Source organism: Anomaloglossus baeobatrachus, chromosome 12, assembly GCF_048569485.1.
Source record: "Anomaloglossus baeobatrachus isolate aAnoBae1 chromosome 12, aAnoBae1.hap1, whole genome shotgun sequence".
Classification (NCBI taxonomy): domain Eukaryota; kingdom Metazoa; phylum Chordata; class Amphibia; order Anura; family Aromobatidae; genus Anomaloglossus; species Anomaloglossus baeobatrachus.
Window position 1 is genome coordinate 131,275,324 of NC_134364.1, and position 27,438 is coordinate 131,302,761.

The window sequence follows — 27,438 nt, forward strand, 5'->3', positions numbered from 1 at the left end:
GCAGCGATTATGTCCCTCACATGTTCCCTGGTGCGGACTTTGAGTTCCCGGCTGGTTAGCCCGACATATATTAGGTTGCAATTGCACGTGGCATAATAAATTATGCCAGTGCTATTGCAAGAAATATAATGTCGAATGTCAAATGTCCTAGCACCACTAGAGGACGTGAAGGATGTTGCCCGAACGATATTACCGTGGCGGCACGCGATGCATGATCCACAGGGGAACGAACCAACTAAGGGCCGCCCAATAGAAAAAGGTAGTTTATTAGGTCTTGAATAATGACTGTGGACCAGCATATCGCGTAAGCTACGGCCACGACGAGCCGTCATAAGAGGGCGGTCAGGCAGAGTGTTTCTCAACACGGGCTCAGTTTGCAAGACAGGCCAGTGTTTAGAAAGGATACCTCTGATGTGTTCCCACTGACGGTTGAATGATGACACAAAACGGATCTTAGGTTCAGTACAGCGTGTCGTATTGGGATTAAATCTCAGAAGAAGCTGGTCTCGTGGGGTAAACCTTGCGCGTTTGTATGCCTTCTTTATAGATCTTGTACTATAACCTCTTGCCCTAAACCTATCGCGCATCTCATTGGCCCGATCCTCAAATACCCCCGTCTCAGAGCAAATCCGTTTAAGACGGATAAATTGACCTGTAGGGATGGCATTGATGGTAAATTTCGGATGGCCAGAGGATGCGTGAAGAAGGGCGTTAACAGAGGAAGGCTTACGATAAATGTCAGTAGACACACGGCGCTGGTCAGTAAGGGATATATTAATATCCAGAAAGTCCACCTTGGTGGGGTCAACATGGAAAGTAAGATAGATGTTAAAAGAGTTGGAGTTCAAATGACGCACAAAGCCCTCAAGCTCCGAGGTGGTTCCCCCCCAGATGACATATATATCATCAATGAAGCGGAGCCAGCACTGCGCATGGGAGCTAGCCGGCACGCCACCGCCGAAAACCTCTCTCTCCCAGTATCCCAGGAAGAGGTTTGCGTACGATGGCGCGCAGGCCGCCCCCATCGCAGTGCCGCGCCGCTGGAGGTAGAACCGTTCCCCGAAGGTGAAGACATTGTGCGTCAGTATGAACTCCAGTAACTCCAAAATCAGCTGTTGTAGAGGGGGTGCCCAGTTGCTCATACTCAGAAAATACTCCACCGCCTGTAAACCATGTTCGTGACAAATGTTGGTATAGAGTGTCTCAACATCCAAGGTCACCAGCAATACACCCTCGTCCGCCGTCAGGCCATTAAGCCTCCTCAGGACGTCCGAAGTGTCTCTGACATGGGAGGGCAGCGTCTCAACCAAAGGTTGGAGGTAAAAATCTATAAACTTGCACACTGCATCGCATAGCCCTCCCATGCCAGAGACAATCGGACGCCCAGGGGGAACCCGAGGGTTCTTATGTATTTTTGGCAATAGGTAGAACGTGGGCGTTACCGGCAACCTTGGAAGGAGACCATCATAGATCTTTTTTGTTATGGTACCTGCGGCAAGAGCATTTTCGAGTATGAGAGTCAACTGGGTAAGATAGGCATTAGTCGGATTCGAGGGAAGCAACTGGTAGAAGTCAGTATTCCTCAATTGCCTATATACCTCGCGCTCATACATGGTGGTAGGCCAGATCACCACGTTACCCCCCTTATCCGCTGGTTTAATCACAACCCCCTCTAGCTTCTTCAGCTCCTCCAGGGCCCGTTGATGTTTAACTGAAAGGTTATTGGGTAGATTACTCCTTGAGAGAGATTTCAGATCTCCCATGACCAAGTCATGAAAGATCTGAACCTGGGGGCACAGCGAAAGCGGGGGGAACGTGGTGGAGCGCGGGTGCAGATGTGTAGGGAAGATATCAGACAACTCACCAGATGCCTGACCCTCGAGTTCTTCAAGTGTACGTGTTGCCTCCTCCTCGGCCTCCGTGATGGACAGACCCGGACCAGGTGTCTTAAAATGCAGCTTGTGGAGGATCAACCTTCTGAGGAACAGGTTCAAGTCCTTTGCAACTGTAAATAAGTCAAAATTGCAATCAGGCACAAAGGTTAGCCCCAATTTTAGTACTTCAACCTGATCATCAGAAAGTATGAGTTGAGACAAATTAATCACCTCCAGTTCACTAGAGCTGCCCTTTTTAGCAATTGCACCCGGAGTTGGTCTCGGGGGGCCAGGGGGTACTTTATTCGGTCGATTTTTCCCCATAAACCCTCTGGTCACGGGTCTCGAGAGAGCTTGCGAGGTCACATTCTCGTCCTCCATCGAAGAGACCGAGGAGGCGGATACAGAGGCTGCCAGACCGACAAAATGCCTTCTACGACGTGTATTCCCCCTCCAACGATATACCTGCTGATTCTTATAGTCGGTGACATCCCGTTGATATTTTTTGGTTTTAGTCGAGACCAGTTCCTTTTCCCATTTAGTGAATTCTTTATCCATAGTTTCGTTGAAACTGGATAATTCCGTGGGCGTTAATTCCTTAGGCAGCCGGTCTAATAGGGTAGCAATCTCTCCATCAAGGTCACGGAGAGAGGCCTCATTGTTTTTAATCAATAGAAGCATAAAAGACTTGGAGCAAGCCGAGGCTGCGTCCTCCCAATCTCGTTTAAAGTCCACATCCGTGACATCAAAAGAGGGGAAGACTTGCACCCTAAGACCTCTAGGTATTAAATCTCGGTCGACATAGCGCTGCATGAACGCTTTATTCCACCACAATCTCATCCTGCGGTTATATAAAAGCTTAAGTTGGTTACAGAGTTCCCTGTGCGATCTGGAGTCAGTCGTGTTGTCCAATTCACCCTCGGTGTCAAAAACCTTGTTCAACTGGGTCTGCCAAGTAGTTTCGCGGACCCTATAATCCATACTGTTCAATAGTACTGTGAAAACACACAGAAAAATACACATGAAAACCGAAGAACAGCGTAACTGGATTTTAACAGCAGTAAAGGGCAAAGACTTCTGAAAGCATAAATGGATACAGAGGAAAAAGAAGTCATTCATTTTGCCACAGTGCCTACATGCCTCAAAGCCAAAGGTACAAAGTAGTCAAATGCACAAGTGTGCAGGTAAAAAATACTTTTAATGAACAATCAATGGTACACTACAAGGGCATGGAAATAAGTATAAATAGGTTTACAGAGGCATAGGGGGTGATAAAAATCCCCACATGTGGATGCATGCAAAATCGTATCAATTTAAGTTATTTGTAGCTCCCTGGTATGGTCAATGCTGAAGACATGTAACAACATAGTGCAGACAAGGAAAATACCAGCCGAAGGAAACAGCATACCGGCTACACATTTGTAAAAAACAATACAGCAAGAGACCAGAGGCCAGTATGGAGCTTACCAGTGCTCCAGTCACTGCATGCACCATGCCGCTGCTCCAGTCACTGCATGCACCATGCTGCTGCTCCAGTCACTGCATGCACCATGCCGCTGCACCAGTCCCTGCATGCACCATGCTGCTGCTCCAGTCCCTGCATGCACATTGCCGCTGCTCCAGTCCCTGCATGCACATTGCCGCTGCTCCAGTCCCTGCATTCACCATGCCGCTGCTCCAGTCCCTGCATGCACCATGCCGCTGCTCCAGTCCCTGCATGCACCATGCCGCTGCTCCAGTCCCTGCATGCACCATGCCGCTGCTCCAGTCACTGCATGCACCATGCCGCTGCTCCAGTCGCAGCACTACCTGTTTTGGAGATGGGTCCGGGTCTCAGAGGTGGGCCTTCATCCTAGACTTTTTGATAAACCTTGTGGCTATGCTATAAATGTCTCTCTTCAGACATCACCTGTAAATGAGGCTTTTTCCTATGTATGTGTATGCAGTAAAGCATATTATCTATAGCAGTCATTAGCATGCAGTGCGTAGTTTGTATTTTATATTGCATATATTAATTCTTTCCTTAGAGCATGGTTTTTACCTGCCATAGTCAGCCAGTCTGTGGCTTTGCAGACCATGCGGTAATTCAGAAGAGTGCTGCTCCGGATCTTGTCCTGCGGTGCCAAGTCACTGAGCTGCTGTCGTTCCTGTGCATCTCCTCACCACTGGTAAGCAGCTTTTCTACACTTGTTTTATTACATGGTCAGGTCTGGGCTTATGGTCTTCTAGTTTATTTGGCCTCATCTTTGTTTTTTGTGTCCTACTCTGACTATACCCATATAGCATATAAAGAAGTGATTTCCTTTTGTATTATTACATTATTTCAGATATTTATGATTACTGTATAGGGATTTATAGAAGTTCTAATGTACTCTAAGTGTAGGACTGTGTTCACACTGCTGTCAGATTTGATGTAAGAAATACATTGCCATTCTTCCCCATTTATCTGCCTCTGAGCGTCCCACACAGAAGATATTACTATCATGTTCCTGTTATGATTTTATCTATCCACAGCTAGGAAACATGATTTGTCTATTTTTCTCCAGCAGCTAGTTTATTTATTATGGCCTAATACGCACATCCCAAAATACAATTAAGGCAAAATATGTGTATGTGTGTCCCGCTGTCCTGAGACTGCAAATATGCCTGCCATATATGTGGGAGCTATGTACTCCCCACTTTAATCATTTTTACACAGGTACTGGTCTGTCTCCTGCTGACTTTGAACCTTCTCTGTAACCAGCAATAGACCTCCACTTCCCTAGCTGAATTACTTATGTCATCAGAGGGTCTTGATGTGGTCAGGGCTTCTTCCTTTCTATGCTTAATTTTGTCACCTACCATTTGTTCCAGGATGTGGGTATTGGCTTTCTATCCTGCATAGGGTGACCTCCTGGGAATCTGAATGATTGGGATGTGGATCTACCCCTCACAGAGCCATTGACGTTATCTGTGCACACTCCCATGCCACAGGCAGCATCAGAGGAGCGCAGGGGTAATTTTACCCATTTAAAAAGAGGACAACCCTTTAAAGAGGACCTATGACCAAGTTGTCAAAAGTGGCTAGTTTTTCAAACCCGCCATATGGTTCCAGAGATAGGGACCTTATATCTTTAGGGCAGATTATCATAGTATCATAGTATCATAGTTTTTAAGGTTGAAGGGAGACTCTAAGTCCATCTAGTTCAACCTGTAGCCTAACATGTTGATCCAGAGGAAGGCAAAAAAAAACCCCAATGTGGCAAACAAGTTCCAATGGGGAAAAAATTTCCTTCCTTCATCCACATCCGGCAATCAGACTAGTTCCCTGGATCAATACCCTGTCATAAAATCTAATATACATAACTGGTAATATTAAATTTTTCAAGAAAGGCGTCCAGGCTCTGCTTAAATGTTAGTAGTGAATCACTCATTACAACATCATGCGGCAGAGAGTTCCATAGTCTCACTGCTCGTACAGTAAAGAATCCTCGTCTGTGATTATGATTAAACCTTCTTTCCTCAAGACGTAGCGGATGCCCCCGTGTTCCAGTCGCAGGCCTAGGTGTAAAAAGATCTTTGGAAAGGTCTCTGTACTGTCCCCTCATATATTTATACATTGTGATTAGATCCCCCCTAAGCCTTCGTTTTTCCTGTCTTGGTATTGCAGCCCACCCATTCCTCTAATAATCTTGGTGGCTCTTCTCTGCACACTCTCCAGTTCAGCTATGTCCTTCTTATATATCGGTGACCAGAATTGTACACAGTATATAAGTGCGGTCGCACTAGTGACTTGTACAGAGGTAGAACTATATTTTTTTCATGAACACGTATACCTCTTTTAATACATCCCATTATTTTATTAGCCCTGGCAGCAGCTGCCTGACACTGTCCACTAAAGTGAAGTTTACCATCCACCCATACACCCAAGTCTTTTTCTGTGTCTGTTTTACCCAGTGTTCTACAATTAAGTACATAATCATAAATGTTATTTCCTCTACCCAAGTGCATGACCTTACATTTATCTACATTAAACTTCAATTGCCACTTCTCAGCCCAATCCTCCAATTTACATAAATCTCCCTGTAATATAAAATTATCCTCCTCTGTATTGATTACCCTGCAGAGTTTAGTATCATCCTCAAATATTGAAATTCTACTCCGCATGCCCCCAACAAGGTAATTTATAAATATGTTGAAAAGAAGCGGGCCCAATACTGACCCCTGTGGTACCCCACTATGAACTGAGACCCAGTCCGAGTACGTACCATTAATAACCACCCTTTGTTTCCTATCACTGAGCCAGTTTTTAACCCAGTTACACATATTTTCCCCTATCCCCATTATTCTCATTTTATGTACCAACCTTTTGTGTGGCACCGTATCAAAAGCTTTTGAAAAGTCCATATACACAACATCCACTGCATTTCCCTGGTCCAGGCTTGAACTTACCTCTTCATAGAAGCTGATCAAATTAGTTTGACAGGATCGATCCCTCATAAACCCATGTTGATACTCTGTCATAAGGTTATTTTTCTTGAGATACTCCAGTATAGCATCTCTCAAGAACCCCTCAAGGATTTTACCAACCGTAGAGGTTAAACTTACCGGCCTATAATTTCCCGGCTCAGTTTTTGTCCCCTTTTTGAATATTGGCACCACATTTGCTATGCGCCAGTCCTGCGGTACCGACCCTGTTATTAAGGAATCTGAGAAGATTAAAAATAATGGTCTATCTATCACAGAACTCAATTCCTGTAGTACTCTGGGGTGTAGCCATCCGGGCCCGGAGATTTGTCAACCTTAGTGATTTCGAGGCGGCGGCGTACTTCCTGCTGGGTTAAGCAGGTAATATTCATGGGTGAATTTATGGTATCACTGGTCATGTCATCTGCCATGGCATTTTCTTGTATAAAAACCGTAGAAAAAAAGTCATTCAGCAGGTTGGCTTTACCCTCATCCCCTTCCACCATTTCACCAAGACTATTTTTAAGGGGGCCAACACTATCGCTTTTCAGTTTATGTTGTTGGCAGGTGGGCGGGGCAGCCTAAATACATGCCCCTGAGGATCCTATGAGCCACACCCCTTAATAAAGACATTTAGCACTGAATAACAACCTCATCTCTGGAACCATGTGGCGGATTAGAAACAACTGGAATATTTAGGAAAGTAGCAGGAATAGCATAGCAAAAAGCCGTCCAGTTTTTATATTTATTGATGTGTAAGTATTGCACATAGTAACCCTATCATTGCCTCTGACGTCACAATGCGCTGTGATGAGGCGGCCTCACATTGTGCTGATAGGACGGACGGCAGCGTCTTATAACACTCAGGGGTCTCTATGGATGCGAATGTCTGAAGACTCTTTACCCCTCTCAGGTGACTGCGGCTCCTATAGACACGTATTGCTGTGATCGAAGCGCAGAATATGAGCGTCAGGCGCTGAGAAATGGGGGCAGCACAGACATCACACAGCTGCTGCAGTATGGGACCCCCGACCAGCAAGCGGATCGGCTCGTACGGGACACACAGCTATTTCCAGAGAATCCGTGTGGTCTCCTGGCAGTTCGGCCATGTCATGGTTGGTCTTTCATAAGGATTCCAGGTAGGCCGATACGATCTGTGCTAGTAATTATATACAATGTAGCACACATGCTATACATACACACATACATACATACATACATACATACATACATACATACATACACACATACACACATACACACACACATACATACACACACACACACACATACATACATACATACACAGATACATACATACATACATACACACACATACATACATACACACACACATACATACATACATACATACACACACACATACATACATACATACATACACACACACACATACATACATACATACACACATACATACATACACACACATACATACATACATACATACACACACACATACATACATACATACATACATACACACACACACATACATACATACACACACACATACATACATACACACACACACACATACATACATACACACACACATACATACACATACATACATACATACACACACACATACATACATACACACACACACACATACATACATACATACATACATACATACATACATACATGCTGATGCCAGTCTCTAGAGAGAAAAGTTTCTTTCTTTGTCGCTCCATTGGGAGACCCAGACAATTGGGTGTATAGCTTCTGCCTCCGGAGGCCACACAAAGTATTACACTTAAAAGTGTAAAGCCCCTCCCCTTCTGCCTATACACCCCCCGTGCATCAAGGGTTCCTCAGTTTACATGCTTTGTGCGAAGGAGGCTGACATCCACGCATAGCTCCACATCTTAGTCAGCAGCAGCTGCTGACTATGTCGGATGGAAGAAAAGAGGGCCCCAGGGCTCCCGGCATGCTCCCTTCTCACCCCACTCTTGTCGGCGGTGTTGTTAAGGTTGCGGTATCCATTGCGGGTATGGAGGCTGGAGCCCACATGCTGTTTTCCTTCCCCATCCCTTTAGGGCTCTGGGTGAAGTGGGATCCTAATCGGTCTCCAGGCACTGAGACCGTGCTCCATCCGCAGCCCCTGGGGACTCTGCTGGACAAGGAGCCGAGTATCGTCAGGGACAAGGCCCTGCTACTTTGAGGTACTCTGTGTCCCCGTGGGGACCGCGCACAGAAACACTGCAGCATTGCTGGGTGTGTTAGTGCGCCGGGGACCGCAGCGCTGACCGCGCTTGTGCCATCACACACTGCAGCGTGGCTGGGTGTGTTAGTTTACTGGGGACTACCGCGCTGACCGCGCGCTGCCATTTCACACTGCAGCGCGGCTGGGAGTGTTAGTACGCCGGGGACTACCGCGCCGACCGCGCTTATACGCCGGCCGCGCTTATAACTTTAGTCCCCGGCTTTTGCGGCCTAGTCTCACTTTTTTCCCGCCCCCAGGCCTGCCAGTCAGGGGAAGGGCGGGACGCTGCACAGGACGTCAGCGCTGAGGGCTGGAACATGCTTTGCATACTCCACCCCCCTCACTGAGCACAGTGGGAAGCCAGATTCCCGCACTTTCTAGGGCACGCCCACGGCCCCCTCCTCTCCACAGGACGCCGGCAGCCATTCCTGTCAGCTCTTCTGACGCTGGAGAGGGGAGACAAGCTCTGGGAGACCCAGGCAGGGATTCTGGTGATCACACAACCGCTTTGAGCGGTCGGTAAGCAGCACCTGAGGTGCTGACCCCACTAGTGCAGAAGTGTACATATAGATTTATATGCTTATAGGCTATACTTTACACTGTATGGTCGCACGGTTGATTTTTGGCTATATACCCTCCTGGATTGCTCAGAGGAGACAACATGTCATCCGCAAAAAGCAAGGGTGCCAAAGCACAGGCTTACTATGCTGCCTGCGCCGCATGTACGGCTATACTACCGGCAGGTTCCACCGACCCTCATTGTGTGCAATGCTCGGCCCCTGTGGCACTTTCTCAGCCGGAGCCTCTGCTAAGGGTGGCCCAGGGGGAACCACCTGTTAACACTGTCCAGGTGACGGGGACGGAGTTTGCAGTTTTTACTGATAGACTTTCTGAGACTATGGCTAGGATACTAGAAGCCTTGCAGTCCAGACCGGTATCTCAGACCAAGGGCACTGTTGAATCATTGCACCCTGGTCCCCCTCAGTTGGAACAACAATGTGCTCCCGGGGTGTCTCATAGATCCCAGGGTGAGGTCTCTGACACGGACCGCAGCCCCAGACCGCCTAAGCGAGCTCGCTGGGAAATTCCCTCGACATCATCACATTGTTCAGGGTCTCAGCGGGAGGACTCTCTGTATGATGAAGCGGAGGTAGCTGATCAGGATTCTGATCCTGAGGCCGCTCTCAACCTAGATACTCCTGATGGGGACGCCATAGTGAATGATCTTATCGCGTCCATCAATCAAATGTTGGATATTTCTCCCTCAGCTCCTCCAGTGGAGGAGTCAGCTTCTCAGCAGGAGAAATTCCGTTTCAGGTTCCCCAAGCGTACAACGAGTATGTTTCTGGACCACTCTGACTTCAGAGAGGCAGTCCAGAAACACCGAGCTTGTCCAGATAAGCGTTTTTCCAAGCGCCTTAAGGATACACTTTATCCCTTCCCCCCTGACGTGGTCAAGGGCTGGGCTCAGTGTCCCAAGGTGGATCCTCCAATCTCCAGACTGGCGGCTAGATCCATAGTTGCAGTGGAAGATGGGGCTTCACTCAAAGATGCCACTGACAGACAGATGGAGCTCTGGTTGAAATCCATCTATGAAGCTATCGGCGCGTCTTTTGCTCCAGCATTCGCAGCCGTATGGGCACTCCAAGCTATCTCAGCGGGTCAAGCGCAAATTGACGCAGTCACACGTACGTCTGCGCCGCAAGTGGCGTCCTTAACCTCTCAGACGTCGGCATTTGCGTCCTACGCTATTAATGCTGTCCTGGACTCTGCGAGCCGTACGGCGGTTGCATCCGCCAATTCGGTGGCAATACGCAGGGCCTTGTGGCTACGGGAATGGAAGGCAGATTCGGCTTCCAAAAAGTGCTTAACTAGTTTGCCATTTTCTGGCGACCGCTTGTTTGGTGAGCGATTGGATGAAATCATCAAACAATCCAAGGGAAAGGATACATCCTTACCCCAGGCCAAACCAAACATACCCCAACAGAGGAGGGGTCAGTCGAGGTTTCGGTCCTTTCGGGGCGCGGGCAGGTCCCAATTCTCCTCGTCCAAAAGGCCTCAGAAGGATCAGAGGAACTCCGATTCATGGCGGTCTAAGTCACGTCCTAAAAAGACCGCCGGAGGTACCGCTACCAAGGCGGCTTCCTCATGACTTTCGGCCTCCTCACACCGCATCCTCGGTCGGTGGCAGGCTCTCCCGCTTTTGCGACACCTGGCTGCCACAGGTAAAAGACCGTTGGGTGAGAGACATTCTGTCTCACGGTTACAAGATAGAGTTCAGCTCTCGTCCTCCGACTCGATTCTTCAGAACATCTCCGCCTCCCGAGCGAGCCGATGCTCTTCTGCAGGCGGTAGGCACTCTGAAGGCAGAAGGAGTGGTGGTCCCGGTTCCTCTTCAGCAACAGGGTCACGGTTTTTACTCCAACTTGTTTGTGGTTCCAAAGAAGGACGGGTCTTTCCGTCCTGTCCTGGACCTAAAACTGCTCAACAAACACGTAAAGACCAGGCGGTTCCGGATGGAATCCCTCCGCTCCGTCATCGCCTCAATGTCCCAAGGAGATTTCCTTGCATCGATCGATATCAAAGATGCTTATCTCCACGTACCGATTGCTCCAGAGCATCAGCGCTTCCTGCGCTTCGCCATAGGAGACGAACACCTTCAGTTCGTGGCACTGCCTTTCGGCCTGGCGACAGCCCCACGGGTTTTCACCAAGGTCATGGCTACAGTAGTAGCGGTCCTCCACTCTCAGGGACACTCGGTGATCCCTTACTTAGACGATCTGCTTGTCAAGGCACCCTCTCAAGAGGCATGCCAACACAGCCTCAACGCTACTCTGGAGACTCTCCAGAGTTTCGGGTGGATCATCAATTTTCCAAAGTCAAATCTGACACCGGCCCAATTGCTGACATATCTTGGCATGGAGTTTCATACCCTCTCAGCGATGGTGATGCTTCCGCTGAACAAACAGCGGTCACTGCAGACAGGGTTGCAATCTCTCCTTCAAGGTCAGTCACACCCCTTGAGGCGCCTCATGCACTTCCTAGGGAAGATGGTCGCAGCAATGGAGGCAGTCCCTTTCGCGCAGTTTCACCTGCGTCCTCTTCAATGGGACATCCTACGCAAATGGGACAGGAAGTCGACGTCCCTCGACAGGAACGTCTCCCTCTCTCAGGCAGCCAAAGCTTCCCTTCGGTGGTGGCTTCTTCCCACTTCATTGTCGAAGGGGAAATCCTTCCTACCCCCATCCTGGGCGGTGGTCACGACGGACGCGAGTCTGTCAGGGTGGGGAGCAGTCTTTCTCCACCACAGGGCTCAGGGTACGTGGACTCAGCAAGAGTCCTCCCTTCAGATCAATGTTCTGGAGATCAGGGCAGTGTATCTTGCCCTCAAAGCATTCCAGCAGTGGCTGGAAGGCAAGCAGATCCGAATTCAGTCGGACAACTCCACAGCGGTGGCTTACATCAACCACCAAGGCGGAACACGCAGTCGGCAAGCCTTCCAGGAAGTCCGGCGGATTTTGATGTGGGTGGAAGCCACGGCCTCCACCATATCCGCAGTTCACATCCCGGGCGTAGAAAACTGGGAAGCAGACTTTCTCAGTCGCCAGGGCATGGACGCAGGGGAATGGTCCCTTCACCCGGACGTGTTTCAGGAGATCTGTTGCCGCTGGGGGATGCCGGACGTCGACCTAATGGCGTCCCGGCACAACAACAAGGTCCCGGCATTCATGGCACGATCTCACGATCACAGAGCTCTGGCGGCAGACGCCTTAGTTCAGGATTGGTCGCAGTTTCAACTCCCTTATGTGTTTCCACCTCTGGCACTGTTGCCCAGAGTGTTACGCAAGATCAGGTCAGACTGCCGCCGCGCCATTCTCGTCGCTCCAGACTGGCCGAGGAGGTCGTGGTACCCGGATCTGTGGCATCTCACGGTGGGCCAACCGTGGGCACTACCAGACCGACCAGACTTGCTGTCTCAAGGGCCGTTTTTCCATCTGAATTCGGCGGCCCTCAACCTGACTGTGTGGCCATTGAGTCCTGGATCCTAGCGTCTTCAGGGTTATCTCAAGAGGTCATTGCCACTATGAGACAGGCCAGGAAACCGACGTCTGCCAAGATCTACCACAGGACGTGGAAGATATTCTTATCTTGGTGCTCTGATCAGGGGTTTTCTCCCTGGCCATTTGCCTTGCCCACTTTTCTTTCCTTTCTTCAATCAGGATTGGAAAAAGGTTTGTCGCTCGGCTCCCTTAAGGGACAAGTCTCAGTGCTCTCTGTGTTCTTTCAGAAGCGTCTTGCCAGACTTCCACAGGTACGCACGTTCCTGCAGGGGGTTTGTCACATAGTCCCTCCTTACAGGCGGCCGTTAGAACCCTGGGATCTGAACAAGGTTCTGATGGCCCTTCAGAAGCCACCTTTCGAGCCTTTGAAGGATATTTCTCTTTCTCGCCTTTCGCAGAAGGTGGTCTTCCTAGTAGCAGTCACATCACTTCGGAGAGTGTCTGAGCTAGCTGCACTGTCATGCAAGGCTCCTTTCCTGGTGTTTCACCAGGACAAGGTGGTGCTGCGCCCGGTTCCGGAATTTCTTCCTAAGGTGGTATCCACCTTTCATCTCAATCAGGATATCTCCTTACCCTCTTTTTGTCCTCATCCAGTTCATCAATGTGAAAGGGATTTGCATTTGTTAGATCTGGTGAGAGCGCTCAGAATCTACATTTCCCGTACGGCGCCCCTGCGCCGCTCGGAGGCACTCTTTGTCCTTTTCGCTGGTCAGCGTAAGGGGTCACAGGCTTCCAAATCCACCCTGGCTCGGTGGATCAAGGAACCAATTCTCGAAGCCTACCGTTCTTCTGGACTTCCGGTTCCCTCAGGGCTGAAGGCCCATTCTACCAGAGCCGTGGGTGCGTCCTGGGCTTTGCGGCACCAGGCTACGGCTCAGCAGGTGTGCCAGGCGGCTACCTGGTCGAGCCTGCACACTTTCACCAAACACTATCAGGTGCATACCTATGCTTCGGCGGATGCCAGCCTAGGTAGACGAGTCCTTCAGGCGGCGGTTGTCCACCTGTAGGAAAGGGCCGTTTTACGGCTCTATTACGAGGTATTATTTTACCCACCCAGGGACAGCTTTTGGACGTCCCAATTGTCTGGGTCTCCCAATGGAGCGACAAAGAAGAAGGGAATTTTGTTTACTTACCGTAAATTCCTTTTCTTCTAGCTCCAATTGGGAGACCCAGCACCCGCCCTGTTCCCTTCGGGCTGTTGTTTTTTCGTGTACACATGTTGTTCATTTTGAATGGTTTCAGTTCTCCGAAATTTCTTCGGATTGAAGTTACTTTAAACCAATTTATTAGCTTTCCTCCTTCTTGCTTTTGCACTAAAACTGAGGAGCCCGTGAGGCACGGGGGTGTATAGGCAGAAGGGGAGGGGCTTTACACTTTTAAGTGTAATACTTTGTGTGGCCTCCGGAGGCAGAAGCTATACACCCAATTGTCTGGGTCTCCCAATTGGAGCTAGAAGAAAAGGAATTTACGGTAAGTAAACAAAATTCCCTTCTTTTGTACTTTGGAGGTTCCCTGTAGAAATATTTGGGTTTCCATTACCATGTTTATGAGCAAAAGGCTACTGGTCAGCAGTGTGCACCTTACTCTCCGGTGGTGGTGACCCCCACACAGGTAAAATGGGGGTGAGCACCGCACAAGCAACAATGGGGGTGGCCACCGCACAGGCTACAATGGGGGTGGCCACCGCACAGGCTACAATGGGGGTGGCCACCGCACAGGCTACAATGGGGGTGAGCACCGCACAAGATACAATGGGGGTGACCACCGCACAAGATACAATGGGGGTGACCGCCGCACAAGATACAATGGGGGTGAGCGCCGCACAAGCTACAATGGGGGTGACCACCGCACAAGATACAATGGGGGTGAGCACCGCACAGGCTACAATGGGGGTGAGCACCGCACAAGATACAAGGGGGGTGAGCACCGCACAAGATACAATGGGGGTGACCACCGCACAGGCTACAATGGGGGTGACCACCGCACAAGCTACAATGGGGGTGAGCGCCGCACAAGATACAATGGGGGTGAGCACTGCACAAGATACAATGGGGGTCAGCACCGCACAAGCAACAATGGGGGTGGCCACCGCACAAGATACAATGGGGGTGAGCACTGCACAAGATACAATGGGGGTGAGCACTGCACAAGATACAATGGGGGTGAGCACTGCACAAGATACAATGGGGGTGACCACCACACAAGATACAATGGAGGTGACCACCGCACAAGCTACAATGGGGGTGACCGCCGCACAAGATACAATGGAGGTGACCACCGCACAAGATACAATGTGGGTGACCGCCGCACAAGATACAATGGAACTTCACTGAAGCAGAATGTGACCGTTATCTGTAGCCATGCTTGTACAGGGAGGGCAGGCAATCACTAGGTCACCTACTGGGCTCCAAAGCCCCAAAAATGAAAGTTATACTTGTACTCCTTTTAAAAAAAGTCATCCTGTATGCTGTGTTAGGAAAAGTTATATTGTACATATGAAAAATCCCCCCAAAATACAAAAAAAAACCCTCCAGCGCCACACTGAGATCCCATAAAACATTCCAGTTTTATTGGATACACATTTAATAGGCGACAATTTTATTCTCATAATTTCATCTTTTCTTGTCACTACATATAAAATAGTCAGACATCAGCAACGTCAAGGAATAATCATTGCGGCACCACCAGTGATAACTGGAGATCCTTTTTTTGTTTTCCTCCCACAGAGGACCTGTCACAAATTGGAGGGGGCGTATTCTTTTTCTCCTGTGTTGGTGCCCGCTTATGATTGGGCGACGTCATACAGGGGGAAGGAGGACACGCCCCCAGTTATAACTCTCTGATGACGCCTACGTGGACTAAATGAAAATTAATTCACTAGTTGTCAAATAGTTTTAGAGATGACATCTCCACATCAGGAAGGAGAAATAAAAAATGTCGCTATTACATTGTGTGTCCAGTTCAACATCAAAATTTGATAAACGGTGTTCTTTAAGAGCGGGAAAATATCAAGGACAAATGAGAAACGCGAGCAATGAAGCTGAACACATTAGGGTAGCGCCACAAGGCCATTTTTTTTTTTAATAGATTGGACTCCAGGCCAAAACGTTTGCATGAGAGGACAACTCTGCCTAGCAAGAAAGGACATCTCTGTGAAGTACCAAATAAGATAGGAGGGTCGGGGAGTCCACCTGAAAAGAGTTCTCTTCTGACGTACCTGAACTTTACATACAACAGAGAGACAATGAGCTAAAAACCATGACTGCACCGTGTGAGATTGAACCGGAAAACAAGCCAGGATGGTAAAATCTAATATGTCAGTGCATGAGATTGTACAGATGTGGGGGCAGGGAGCCGGCTGTCAGGTACAGCCAGACTTCTCACAGAGAAGATGAATATATACAGGAGATAGGAAAGGAATCGGGTAATCCAGCCGCACTTATCACCACATCAGGAACATATTGATGATTTATGTCTTTTTATTTTTCATGCACGTCAACGCGTTTCAGGAGTCTCCGCTCCCTACATCAGGAAACAAGGCAAAAAAAAACATAAGATCTTATGTTTTTTTCGCCTGTTTAGAGAAGATGAACATGGCTTATTATCATGCTTACCTTCTGTATCTCTGTACACAGACGCGGAACCAGCATTTATGTGTACAGATTAGAAAGCACTTACCCTGCTTCCTTCTCTGTACCCAGTAGTCATGTACAGTAATCTCTGGGTGTAGGGAGGGAGCAGGAGCTTCTGGGTATTAGGAGACACTTCTGCTGTATAGGCAGGAGGCTGAAATTACTCTGCAATTGGGGATAATATACAATACAAATAATGTATTAATATTAAAATGCCACCAAAGGGGGGTGGGCACAGTGTGATAGATATGTGAAAGGAAAAAAAATCATAAATAAGAAATCTTAAGAGAATCTAATATATAGAGTTGAGTGTATATATGTATTTGTGTGTGTCCGCTAAAGGAATCCGCACCGTCGCATTTACAATCACAAAATTTTCCACAGACACCCCATGTGACTCAGGGAACATCATAGGCTATGTTTTGAGGGGAAATTTAACCCCGCACTTCAGTTATTCATCAGAAAACCTGCTTACATTAAAGTGAATGGCGCTGCAAGCTACAGGTCATTGATAGGAGCTGTGATTGGTTGCTATAGGAAAGAAGGACATTCATAGTATAAGGAGCTTATGTGTGAGGTAATATGATGTCGGTGGGGAGACGGATAGCGAGAGACAGACATGGAAAGAGACAGACGGAAACAGACAGGGAAAGAGGCAGACAGGGAAAGAGGCAGACAGGGAAAGAGGCAGACAGGGAAAGAGGCAGACAGGGAAAGAGGCAGACAGGGAAAGAGGCAGACAGGGAAAGAGACAGGCAAAGAGGCAGACAGGGAAAGAGACAGAGATAGACAGACAGGGAAAGAGAAAGAGAAAAAAGAGACAGACAAAAATAGAGTGGGAGAAAGACAGAGACATTTAGTTACTATCCCGGGCAATGCTGGGTACTACAGTCAGTAAATAAGTAAAACTTAAATGAAGCCCCTGCCAGTCTGAGTCAGTGTTACAAGCTCCACCAGATTAAGAAATAAAACTGCTGATAAAACTACATGTATGATAAAACCTGTATATGTGCCTGGTCAGGAGCTGGATAAAATGGCCCAGTCATGAACTGGTTAATAAATTGTGGTCATGTTCTGTGTATTACGGTAGAGTTTACAGTGTTAGTGCTCCTGCAGGTCAGCGAGACATTGCCTTTCATAGCTAGTTTCCCAGCTTGTGCGCCCTTCCTCCTCCTCTGAGATGAGTGTAATTGATGGCGGTGTCACCCATTTCTCATGCTACCGCTAGCCATACGCTGCACCGCTGTGTGATGGAGAGTTGTAGTCAGGACTGTGGGAATCTCCAATACCTTCCTGTTCTATTGATAAAAAATGGCTGGGACTTAAATGGGAGGAAGTGGCAGAGTTGTTCGCAATCTCAAAGGTTCATTCTGTTTGTGAAACCGCGACAAGGCACTTCTGATGACCCTATTGTTTTTCTTCTTCTAATGGAGAATGATGGGATACTCCAGAGATCCAAGGTTATCTGTCCCGACGTGGGCTTCTCAAATATTCGTTGCCTTCTTCTTTTTTTTTTTTTTATTTCCAGGATGTGATGTTTTTTTCATCTGTCTTAACCTGACAAAATTTGTAGACGCTCTCTCAACTAATACTTTCTACAAAAATTATATTTTTTTGCGCCATAGACTCACAGAAGTGTCACAACCATAGCACATGGGACCGCTGCAGCCAAGCATGGGGCTTTCTGCAAAACAGGGCCTGTGCCTTTATGTGCCTTGCTGTTAGTGGATAGGTGGTAGAATTCTGACCCCATCTCTAAAGGTTATGACACAGGGTTCCCCATCGGTGCGGCCCGCATCTGCTCTACATTTATGGCATAGCCCGAGGATCTTCTAAGCACCCCTCTTTCCTGGGCATGATTAACACAACTTGCAATACTGACTCTCACAATTCCTCTGTGCAGAGCATCTTGCCTCTGGAAATGCTCTGCTGCGTTTTCCTGGACTACATACCTGGCAGGGACATGATTCCTCTGTGAAGAGCATCTTGCCTTTGGAGATGCTCTGCTGCGCCTTCCTGAGTTACTGAGCTAGCAGCTTGTTTGACCGAGCAGGATTCCATGTTGGTGCGGATTACTCAGGTGTTCCTCCTTACTGGTAATTTCTCAGGCTTCTTACTGAGCATGCTCGCCCAAAACCTTGCCAGTTGTATTTTCTGGTTCTGTTGTTCTGCTGTTGCCTCTGCTAGTGTTCTGATCTTTGTGTTTTGACCCCAGATTATTTGACTTTTCTCTGCCCGCTCCCTGTTCCAGTCGTGACCTCGTACCTATTGACCTCGGACCATTACCTGACCACGTCTCTGTTTTTCTCCCTGAATCCATTACCTATTATTATACTCAGGTGTACTACCTCCCTAATAATTGTTCAGGCTTCTTTACTGAGCATGCTCGCCCAGGACATCACCAGTTGTATTTTCTGGTTCTGCAGTTGTGCTGTTAGTTTGTGTTTCTGTTCTGGTCTTTGTTCTCTGACCCTGCACCGTTATTCTTCCCACTCCCTGTTCCTGTCTTGACCTCCAGCCTGTTTGACCTCGGACCGTTACCTGATCACGTCTCTGTGCTTTCCCTTCTGAAATTATTACATGCTCTCCTGGATTTCTGACCCTCGGATATTGCCCTGACTACGCCTCTGTTTACTCCTTGTGCTCATATGTGTTCTCCCGTTACCAGACCCCGGCTTTCCTGACTACTCTTCCGTACATTCTGCCCGTTATTAGTGACTGCATCACACTGACGTCTTTTTTGGCCCATATGTAAATCTCGCGATTCTCTGCTTCCCTGAGCATGCGCATTGTGCTATTAAGGCTGCGGAGCATACACCCAACTTTATTGCACCTCCCCTATGAAGGCAGATCATCATGTGCATGCACGAGGTTTCCAAAAATCTGACAGTCACGTTGCTTTTGAAGTCATGTCAATCATCCTCCACACCGTGCTTTCAAGATAAGAGGCACGATTAGTTTGGGGACATCAACGGCTTTTCAGACTAGTCCATACGGAAGCGTGGAACTTGATTACATAGAAATCGCTAAGGCATAAGAAGGAGCTTGGTAGAACGCAGGAGTTTTGGGGCTTTGGTAGCTTCACATTGTTCCCTTTAAATTGACCGTTTGGCATAGTAAATACCTCCTCTCTAGATATATGATAGTCTTAATATGTTGACGTGCCGGCCCTGGTCTTCAGCCAAGGTCAGCTGGTCACTGCTTTAACTTCATGACACTTTTTTTTCCTTCTTAAGGCTGTGCACCGAGAGGGGAACCTGGCTTGAATCTTCTCTGAAATTTGTTCAGGGAAAAACAAGCCCTCAAGTAGGAAGACCCAAAGGAAATGTTTCCGGAAAAATGTTTTTAAACAAGGTGGTCTGATTTCCTGTTGTGAGAGTGTGTGTCGTACATTCCCACCATAAATTCCTAAGATAGCTATTCAGCAAAGTGGCCTTCAGACACTAGGTGGTGCTCGTACACATGTAATGGTGGAGCAGAACCACCAACACTGGTGAGTCAACACGTGGCCGAGCTGTCGCCCTTGTACTACACTGTATATACTTTATTAATTAGCTCAAGACAACTGATGGAACTGGTGGTTTCTCAAAATTCAGCACAAAGTGCCACTTTTAATGAGGGCTGGAGAATGTGAATGATCCAGCCCTTTCATGACCTGTGTCTTCAGTACTTAGTGGAGGCTCTCGCTGTTATGACCTACTACAAATGTTATGCCTAGCCAGACACCGGATTCTGCCGGCATTCCTGAGGAACCTTTGCCCATTCTTCATGGGTTGTGGCAGTTCACTAATATTCTTCGGTTCATGTGCTAAAGCCTCATTCTTCAAACCTCATCAAATATTTTCTACATGGCTCAAGTTAGAAAACTGTGACGGCTATTCCAGGATCTTTCAAGACTTCTTCTGAACCAAGCCTTGGTGGCCTTTGAAGCATGCATGGAACTGTTGTGCTGTAAGAAGGTCCAATAACGCCCAAGCTCCAGCTTCCTGAAAGAAGGCATGACTTGTTATCCTCAGATTTCCTAATACTTGAAACCATCTTACCTTCCACATGTTCCAGGTTTCCAGTGCCAAAGAAAGGAAAACAGTCCCAGAGCATCACTGAGCCACTGCCCTCTTTCACTGAAGGCATCACCAAGCCACCGCCATGCTTCACTGTAGGCATCGCCAATTCATCGCCACACTTCACAGTAGGCATTACTGAGCCACTGCCATACTTCACTATAGGCATCACCAAGCCACTGCCTTGCTTCACTGTAGCCATCACTGAGCCACTAGCAAACTTCAATGTAGGCATCACAGAGTCAACGCCACTCTTCACTATAGGCATCATCGAGCCACCACCACCCTTCACTGTACTCATCATCATGCTACTGTCATGCTTCACTGTTGACATCTCTATAAGCCACCGCCATGTTTTACTGTAGGTATCAATGAGCCTCTGCCATGTTTCATTGTAGGCATTTTTGAGCCTCTAACCTGCATAACTGTACGCATCACCAACACATTGCCATGCTTCAATGTATCGGCAGGTCAACCTTCACTATGATTCACTGGATGCATCACCAAGCCTCTGCCATTATTTACTGTAAGCATACGGAGCCACCGCCATACTTCATTGTAGTCATCACTTGCTACTGCCATGTTTCACTGTAGGCATCAGTGAGCCACTACAATGCTTCACTGTAGGCATCACCGAGTCACCGCCATGCTTCACTGTAGGCATCACCGAGCCACCGTCATGCTTCACTGTAGGCATCACCGAGCCACCGTCATGCTTCACTGTAGGCATCACCGAGCCATCACCATGCTTCACTGTAGGAATCACCGAGCCATCACCATGCTTCACTGTAGACCTCACTGAGCCACCGCCATGCTTCTGTGCAACTGGGGTTGAATGATTTTGATTGCAGGTGTGTGTGTGTGTGTGTGTGTGTGTGTGTACGTACACATATATATAGTAATATATTTTTTTTTTTTTTTATAGTATGGTTACAAGAATATGGATTTTCTCAATGTCTGCCCTGACACATGTGATTGTTATTATTAGGCCCATATTTCTAGGTCCTCCAATATGCATTGTACTATGTAAAACTTGGAAGCCAAGCTCCGAATCATAGACTCTTCTTGTGAGTGAGGTATATGACCCTTTTTATAATTTATATTTCAGCTTTTTTTACATAAGGCCATTTTGGAGGGAATGTATTAAACCTGGTGTTTTGTATGTAGACGTGCTCCAAAGTCCTCTGGAGTAAATGCGTCATATCCATTAAAGAATAATGTAGTGTTATTTATTTATTTTTGCATCAATTGATCGCACTTGTGAAATAGGAAACTTTGTAAATTTATCTCAGCAGAGAAATCTGCTTCTTTCTGCTCCAGGACTGATCGATCCGTATCAAAATTCCCAATGCCACAGGTTACATCGGTCTTCAGTGAATACAGATTTTCCCATTACTGAGATAGGAGACGACAGTTAGTGCTTATAAGGGTCTATGTGCCTCTCTAGCTCCTCCATCCTCCTCTCCTCGCCATAGAGTTTTCCAAGCACCAACTGTCACTTATCTGGTATCTCCGTAAAGGGAGAATCTGTGTTCACTGTAGACAGACTTTACCTTTTGCATTGACAGTGAAAAATCCGAGAAATCAGATTGGTTTACTACCATAAATTTGCTTTTACTAATCGGCATGTTTGAAGTTTACCAACTCCACAACCCTGGCTGACTTTACATACATCCATGTGACCGCTGCGTGCTGTGATTGGCTGCAGCTGTCATGCCTGTAAAGCAGGGCATTACTGTTAGAAACACAGGTGAGTCTTGGTTCTTTTGTCAAGGTTCCTCCTGCTTTTTATTTTCTATTTTTATTTTTTATCCCAGACAACCTTTTAATTGTAAATTTTTATACCAAAAATTTAGATTTTTTTTTTTTTTTTTAACAAAGTTGAAGCGCACCAATCACCAGGATTTTCCTGTATAACCTATAGCCAGTGCTATACAGGCACTATCAGGCTGATTCTATACATACAGTGCTATACTGGCACTATCGGGCTGATTCTATACATACAGTGCTATACTGGCACTATCAGGCTGATTCTATACATACAGTGCTATACCGGCACTATCAGGCTGATTCTATACATACAGTGCTATACTGGCGCTATCAGGCTGATTCTATACATACAGTGCTATACTGGCACCATCAGGCTGATTCTATACATACAGTGCTATACAGGCACTATCAGGCTGATTCTATACATACAGTGCTATACTGGCACTATCAGGCTGAGTCTATACATACAGTGCTATACTGGCACTATCAGGCTGATTCTATACATACAGTGCTATACAGGCACTATCAGGCTGATTCTATACATACAGTGCTATACTGGCACTATCAGGCTGAGTCTATACATACAGTGCTATACTGGCACTATCAGGCTGATTCTATACATACAGTGCTATACTGGCACTATCAGGCTGATTCTATACATACAGTGGTATACAGGCACTATCAGGATGATTCTATACATACAGTGCTATACAGGCACTATCAGGATGATTCTATACATACAGTGCTATACTGGCACTATCAGGCTGATTCTATACATACAGTGCTATACTGGCGCTATCAGGCTGATTCTATACACACAGTGCTATACTGGCACTATCAGGCTGATTCTATACATACAGTGCTATACTGGCACTATCAGGCTGATTCTATACATACAGTGCTATACTGGCGCTATCAGGCTGATGCTATACATACAGTGCTATACTGGCGCTATCAGGCTGATTCTATACATACAGTGCTATACTGGCGCTATCAGGCTGATTCTATACATACAGTGCTATACTGGCACTATCAGGCTGATTCTATACATACAGTGCTATACTGGCACTATCAGGCTGATTCTATACATACAGTGCTATACTGGCACTATCAGGCTGATTCTATACATACAGTGCTATACTGGCACTATCAGGCTGAGTCTATACATACAGTGCTATACTGGCACTATCAGGCTGATTCTATACATACAGTGCTATACTGGCACTATCAGGCTGACTCCATACAGTGCTATACAGGCACTATCAGGCTGATTCTATACATACAGTGCTATACAGGCACTATCAGGCTGAGTCTATACATACAGTTCTATACTGACACTATCAGGCTGATTCTATACATACAGTGCTATACAGGCACTATCAGGCTGAGTCTATACATACAGTGCTATACTGACACTATCAGGCTGATTCTATACATACAGTGCTATACAGGCACTATCAGGCTGATTCTATACATACAGTGCTATACAGGCACTATCAGGCTGAGTCTATACATACAGTTCTATACTGACACTATCAGGCTGATTCTATACATACAGTGCTATACAGGCACTATCAGGCTGAGTCTATACATACAGTGCTATACTGACACTATCAGGCTGATTCTATACATACAGTGCTATACTGGCACTATCAGGCTGATTCTATACATACAGTGCTATACTGGCACTATCAGGCTGCTTCTATACATACAGTGCTATACAGGCACTATCAGGCTGATTCTATACATACAGTGCTATACTGGCACTATCAGGCTGAGTCTATACATACAGTGCTATACTGGCACTATCAGGCTGACTCTATACATACAGTGCTATACTGGCACTATCAGGCTGATTCTATACATACAGTGCTATACAGGCACTATCAGGCTGATTCTATACATACAGTGCTATACTGGCACTATCAGGCTGATTCTATACATACAGTGCTATACTGGCACTATCAGGCTGATTCTATACATACAGTGCTATACTGGCGCTATCAGGCTGATGCTATACATACAGTGCTATACTGGCGCTATCAGGCTGATTCTATACATACAGTGCTATACTGGCGCTATCAGGCTGATTCTATACATACAGTGCTATACTGGCACTATCAGGCTGATTCTATACATACAGTGCTATACTGGCACTATCAGGCTGATTCTATACATACAGTGCTATACTGGCACTATCAGGCTGATTCTATACATACAGTGCTATACTGGCACTATCAGGCTGAGTCTATACATACAGTGCTATACTGGCACTATCAGGCTGATTCTATACATACAGTGCTATACTGGCACTATCAGGCTGACTCCATACAGTGCTATACAGGCACTATCAGGCTGATTCTATACATACAGTGCTATACAGGCACTATCAGGCTGAGTCTATACATACAGTTCTATACTGACACTATCAGGCTGATTCTATACATACAGTGCTATACAGGCACTATCAGGCTGAGTCTATACATACAGTGCTATACTGACACTATCAGGCTGATTCTATACATACAGTGCTATACAGGCACTATCAGGCTGATTCTATACATACAGTGCTATACAGGCACTATCAGGCTGAGTCTATACATACAGTTCTATACTGACACTATCAGGCTGATTCTATACATACAGTGCTATACAGGCACTATCAGGCTGAGTCTATACATACAGTGCTATACTGACACTATCAGGCTGATTCTATACATACAGTGCTATACTGGCACTATCAGGCTGATTCTATACATACAGTGCTATACTGGCACTATCAGGCTGCTTCTATACATACAGTGCTATACAGGCACTATCAGGCTGATTCTATACATACAGTGCTATACTGGCACTATCAGGCTGAGTCTATACATACAGTGCTATACTGGCACTATCAGGCTGACTCTATACATACAGTGCTATACTGGCACTATCAGGCTGATTCTATACATACAGTGCTATACAGGCACTATCAGGCTGATTCTATACATACAGTGCTATACTGGCACTATCAGGCTGATTCTATACATACAGTGCTATACTGGCACTATCAGGCTGATTCTATACATACAGTGCTATACTGGCACTATCAGGCTGAGTCTATACATACAGTGCTATACTGGCGCCATCAGGCTGACTCCATACAGTGCTATACTGGCACTATCAGGCTGATTCTATACATACAGTGCTATACTGGCACTATCAGGCTGAGTCTATACATACAGTGCTATACCGGCACTATCAGGCTGATTCTATACATACAGTGCTTTACTGGCACTATCAGGCTGACTCCATACAGTGCTATACAGGCACTATCAGGCTGATTCTATACATACAGTGCTATACTGGCACTATCAGGCTGCTTCTATACATACAGTGCTATACAGGCACTATCAGGCTGAGTCTATACATACAGTGCTATACTGACACTATCAGGCTGATTCTATACATACAGTGCTATACAGGCACTATCAGGCTGAGTCTATACATACAGTGCTATACTGGCACTATCAGGCTGATGCTATACATACAGTGCTATACTGGCACTATCAGGCTGATTCTATACATACAGTGCTATACAGGCACTATCAGGCTGATTCTATACATACAGTGCTATACTGGCACTATCAGGCTGATTCTATACATACAGTGCTATACAGGCACTATCAGGCTGATTCTATACACAGTGCTATACTGGCACTATCAGGCTGATTCTATACATACAGTGCTATACTGGCACTATCGGGCTGATTCTATACATACAGTGCTATACTGGCACTATCAGGCTGATTCTATACATACAGTGCTATACTGGCACTATCAGGCTGATTCTATACATACAGTGCTATACTGGCGCTATCAGGCTGATTCTATACATACAGTGCTATACTGGCGCTATTAGGCTGATTCTATACATACAGTGCTATACTGGCACTATCAGGCTGATTCTATACATACAGTGCTATACTGGCACTATCAGGCTGATTCTATACATACAGTGCTGTACTGGCACTATCAGGCTGAGTCTATACATACAGCGCTATACTGGCGCTATTAGGCTGATTCTATACATACTTTTAGTTGTCAGATCGGATGTTTAGGTTTTGAAACACAAGCAAGTAAAGTTTTGTAAAATGAGCAGCTTGTTGAGTATTCATAGTGATTCCCGCCCCCCGGCCTATCCCCTCCCCCTGTTATTTATGCTAATTCTATTATAGAATCATTTTACTAAGTGACTAAAAGGACCTGTGCTGATGTCATACCCATGTGACCTGAAGGGTCGGGGCCTCAGCCAATATAGCTGATACCAGGAAGCAACATTATTTTTTTGTTGGCTGAGGCCCCGCCCCTTATGATCACATGGGTATGACATCAGCACAGGTCCTTCTAGTCACTTAGTAAACGTAGTAAAACCATTCTATAATAGAATAATCATAAATAACAGGGGGAGGACAGACAGGCCGGGGGGGCGGGAATCACTATGACTACCCCCCTAGCTATCAGCTGCTGCCAATCAAAAAGCTGCCGTTTTTATAAACTTGCTTGTGTTTCAAAACCTGTACATCCAAGGTAACCACTACAGGTATGTATAGAATCAGCCTGATAGTGCCAGTATAGCACTGTATGTATAGAATCAGCCTCATAGTGCCAGTATAGCACTGTATGTATAGAATCAGCCTGATAGTGCCAGTATAGCACTGTATGTATAGAATCAGCCTGATAGCGCCAGTATAACACTGTATGTATAGACTCAGCCTGATAGTGCCAGTATAGCACTGTATGTATAGAATCAGCCTGATAGTGCCAGTATAGCACTGTATGTATAGAATCAGCCTGATAGCGCCAGTATAGCACTGTATGTATAGAATCAGCCTGATAGCGCCAGTATAGCACTGTATGTATAGAATCAGCCTGATAGCGCCAGTATAGCACTGTATGTATAGACTCAGCCTGATAGTGCCAGTATAGCACTGTATGTATAGAATCAGCCTCATAGTGCCAGTATAGCACTGTATGTATAGAATCAGCCTGATAGCGCCAGTATAGCACTGTATGTATAGAATCAGCCTGATAGTGCCAGTATAGCACTGTACTTATAGAATCATCAGCCTGATAGTGCCAGTATAGCACTGTATGTATAGACTCAGCCTGATAGTGCCAGTATAGCACTGTATGTATAGAATCAGCCTGATAGTGCCAGTATAGCACTGTATGTATAGACTCAGCCTGATAGCGCCAGTATAGCACTGTATGTATAGAATCAGCCTGATAGTGCCAGTATAGCACTGTATGTATAGAATCAGCCTGATAGTGCCAGTATAGCACTGTATGTATAGAATCAGCCTGATAGTGCCAGTA

At 46.6% G+C, this 27,438-nt stretch overlaps 1 protein-coding gene across 1 annotated transcript in view; it reads left to right on the forward strand.

Moving 5' to 3' along the window:
* INO80 (INO80 complex ATPase subunit) overlaps positions 1-27,438 on the forward strand; it is a 322,016-nt gene that overhangs the window by 205,200 nt on the left and 89,378 nt on the right. The window contains exons 25-26 of the mRNA XM_075331242.1: positions 3,902-4,042; positions 7,234-7,459. Coding sequence (XP_075187357.1) covers positions 3,902-4,042; positions 7,234-7,459 — 367 coding nt within the window. The remainder of the gene's footprint in view (positions 1-3,901; positions 4,043-7,233; positions 7,460-27,438) is intronic.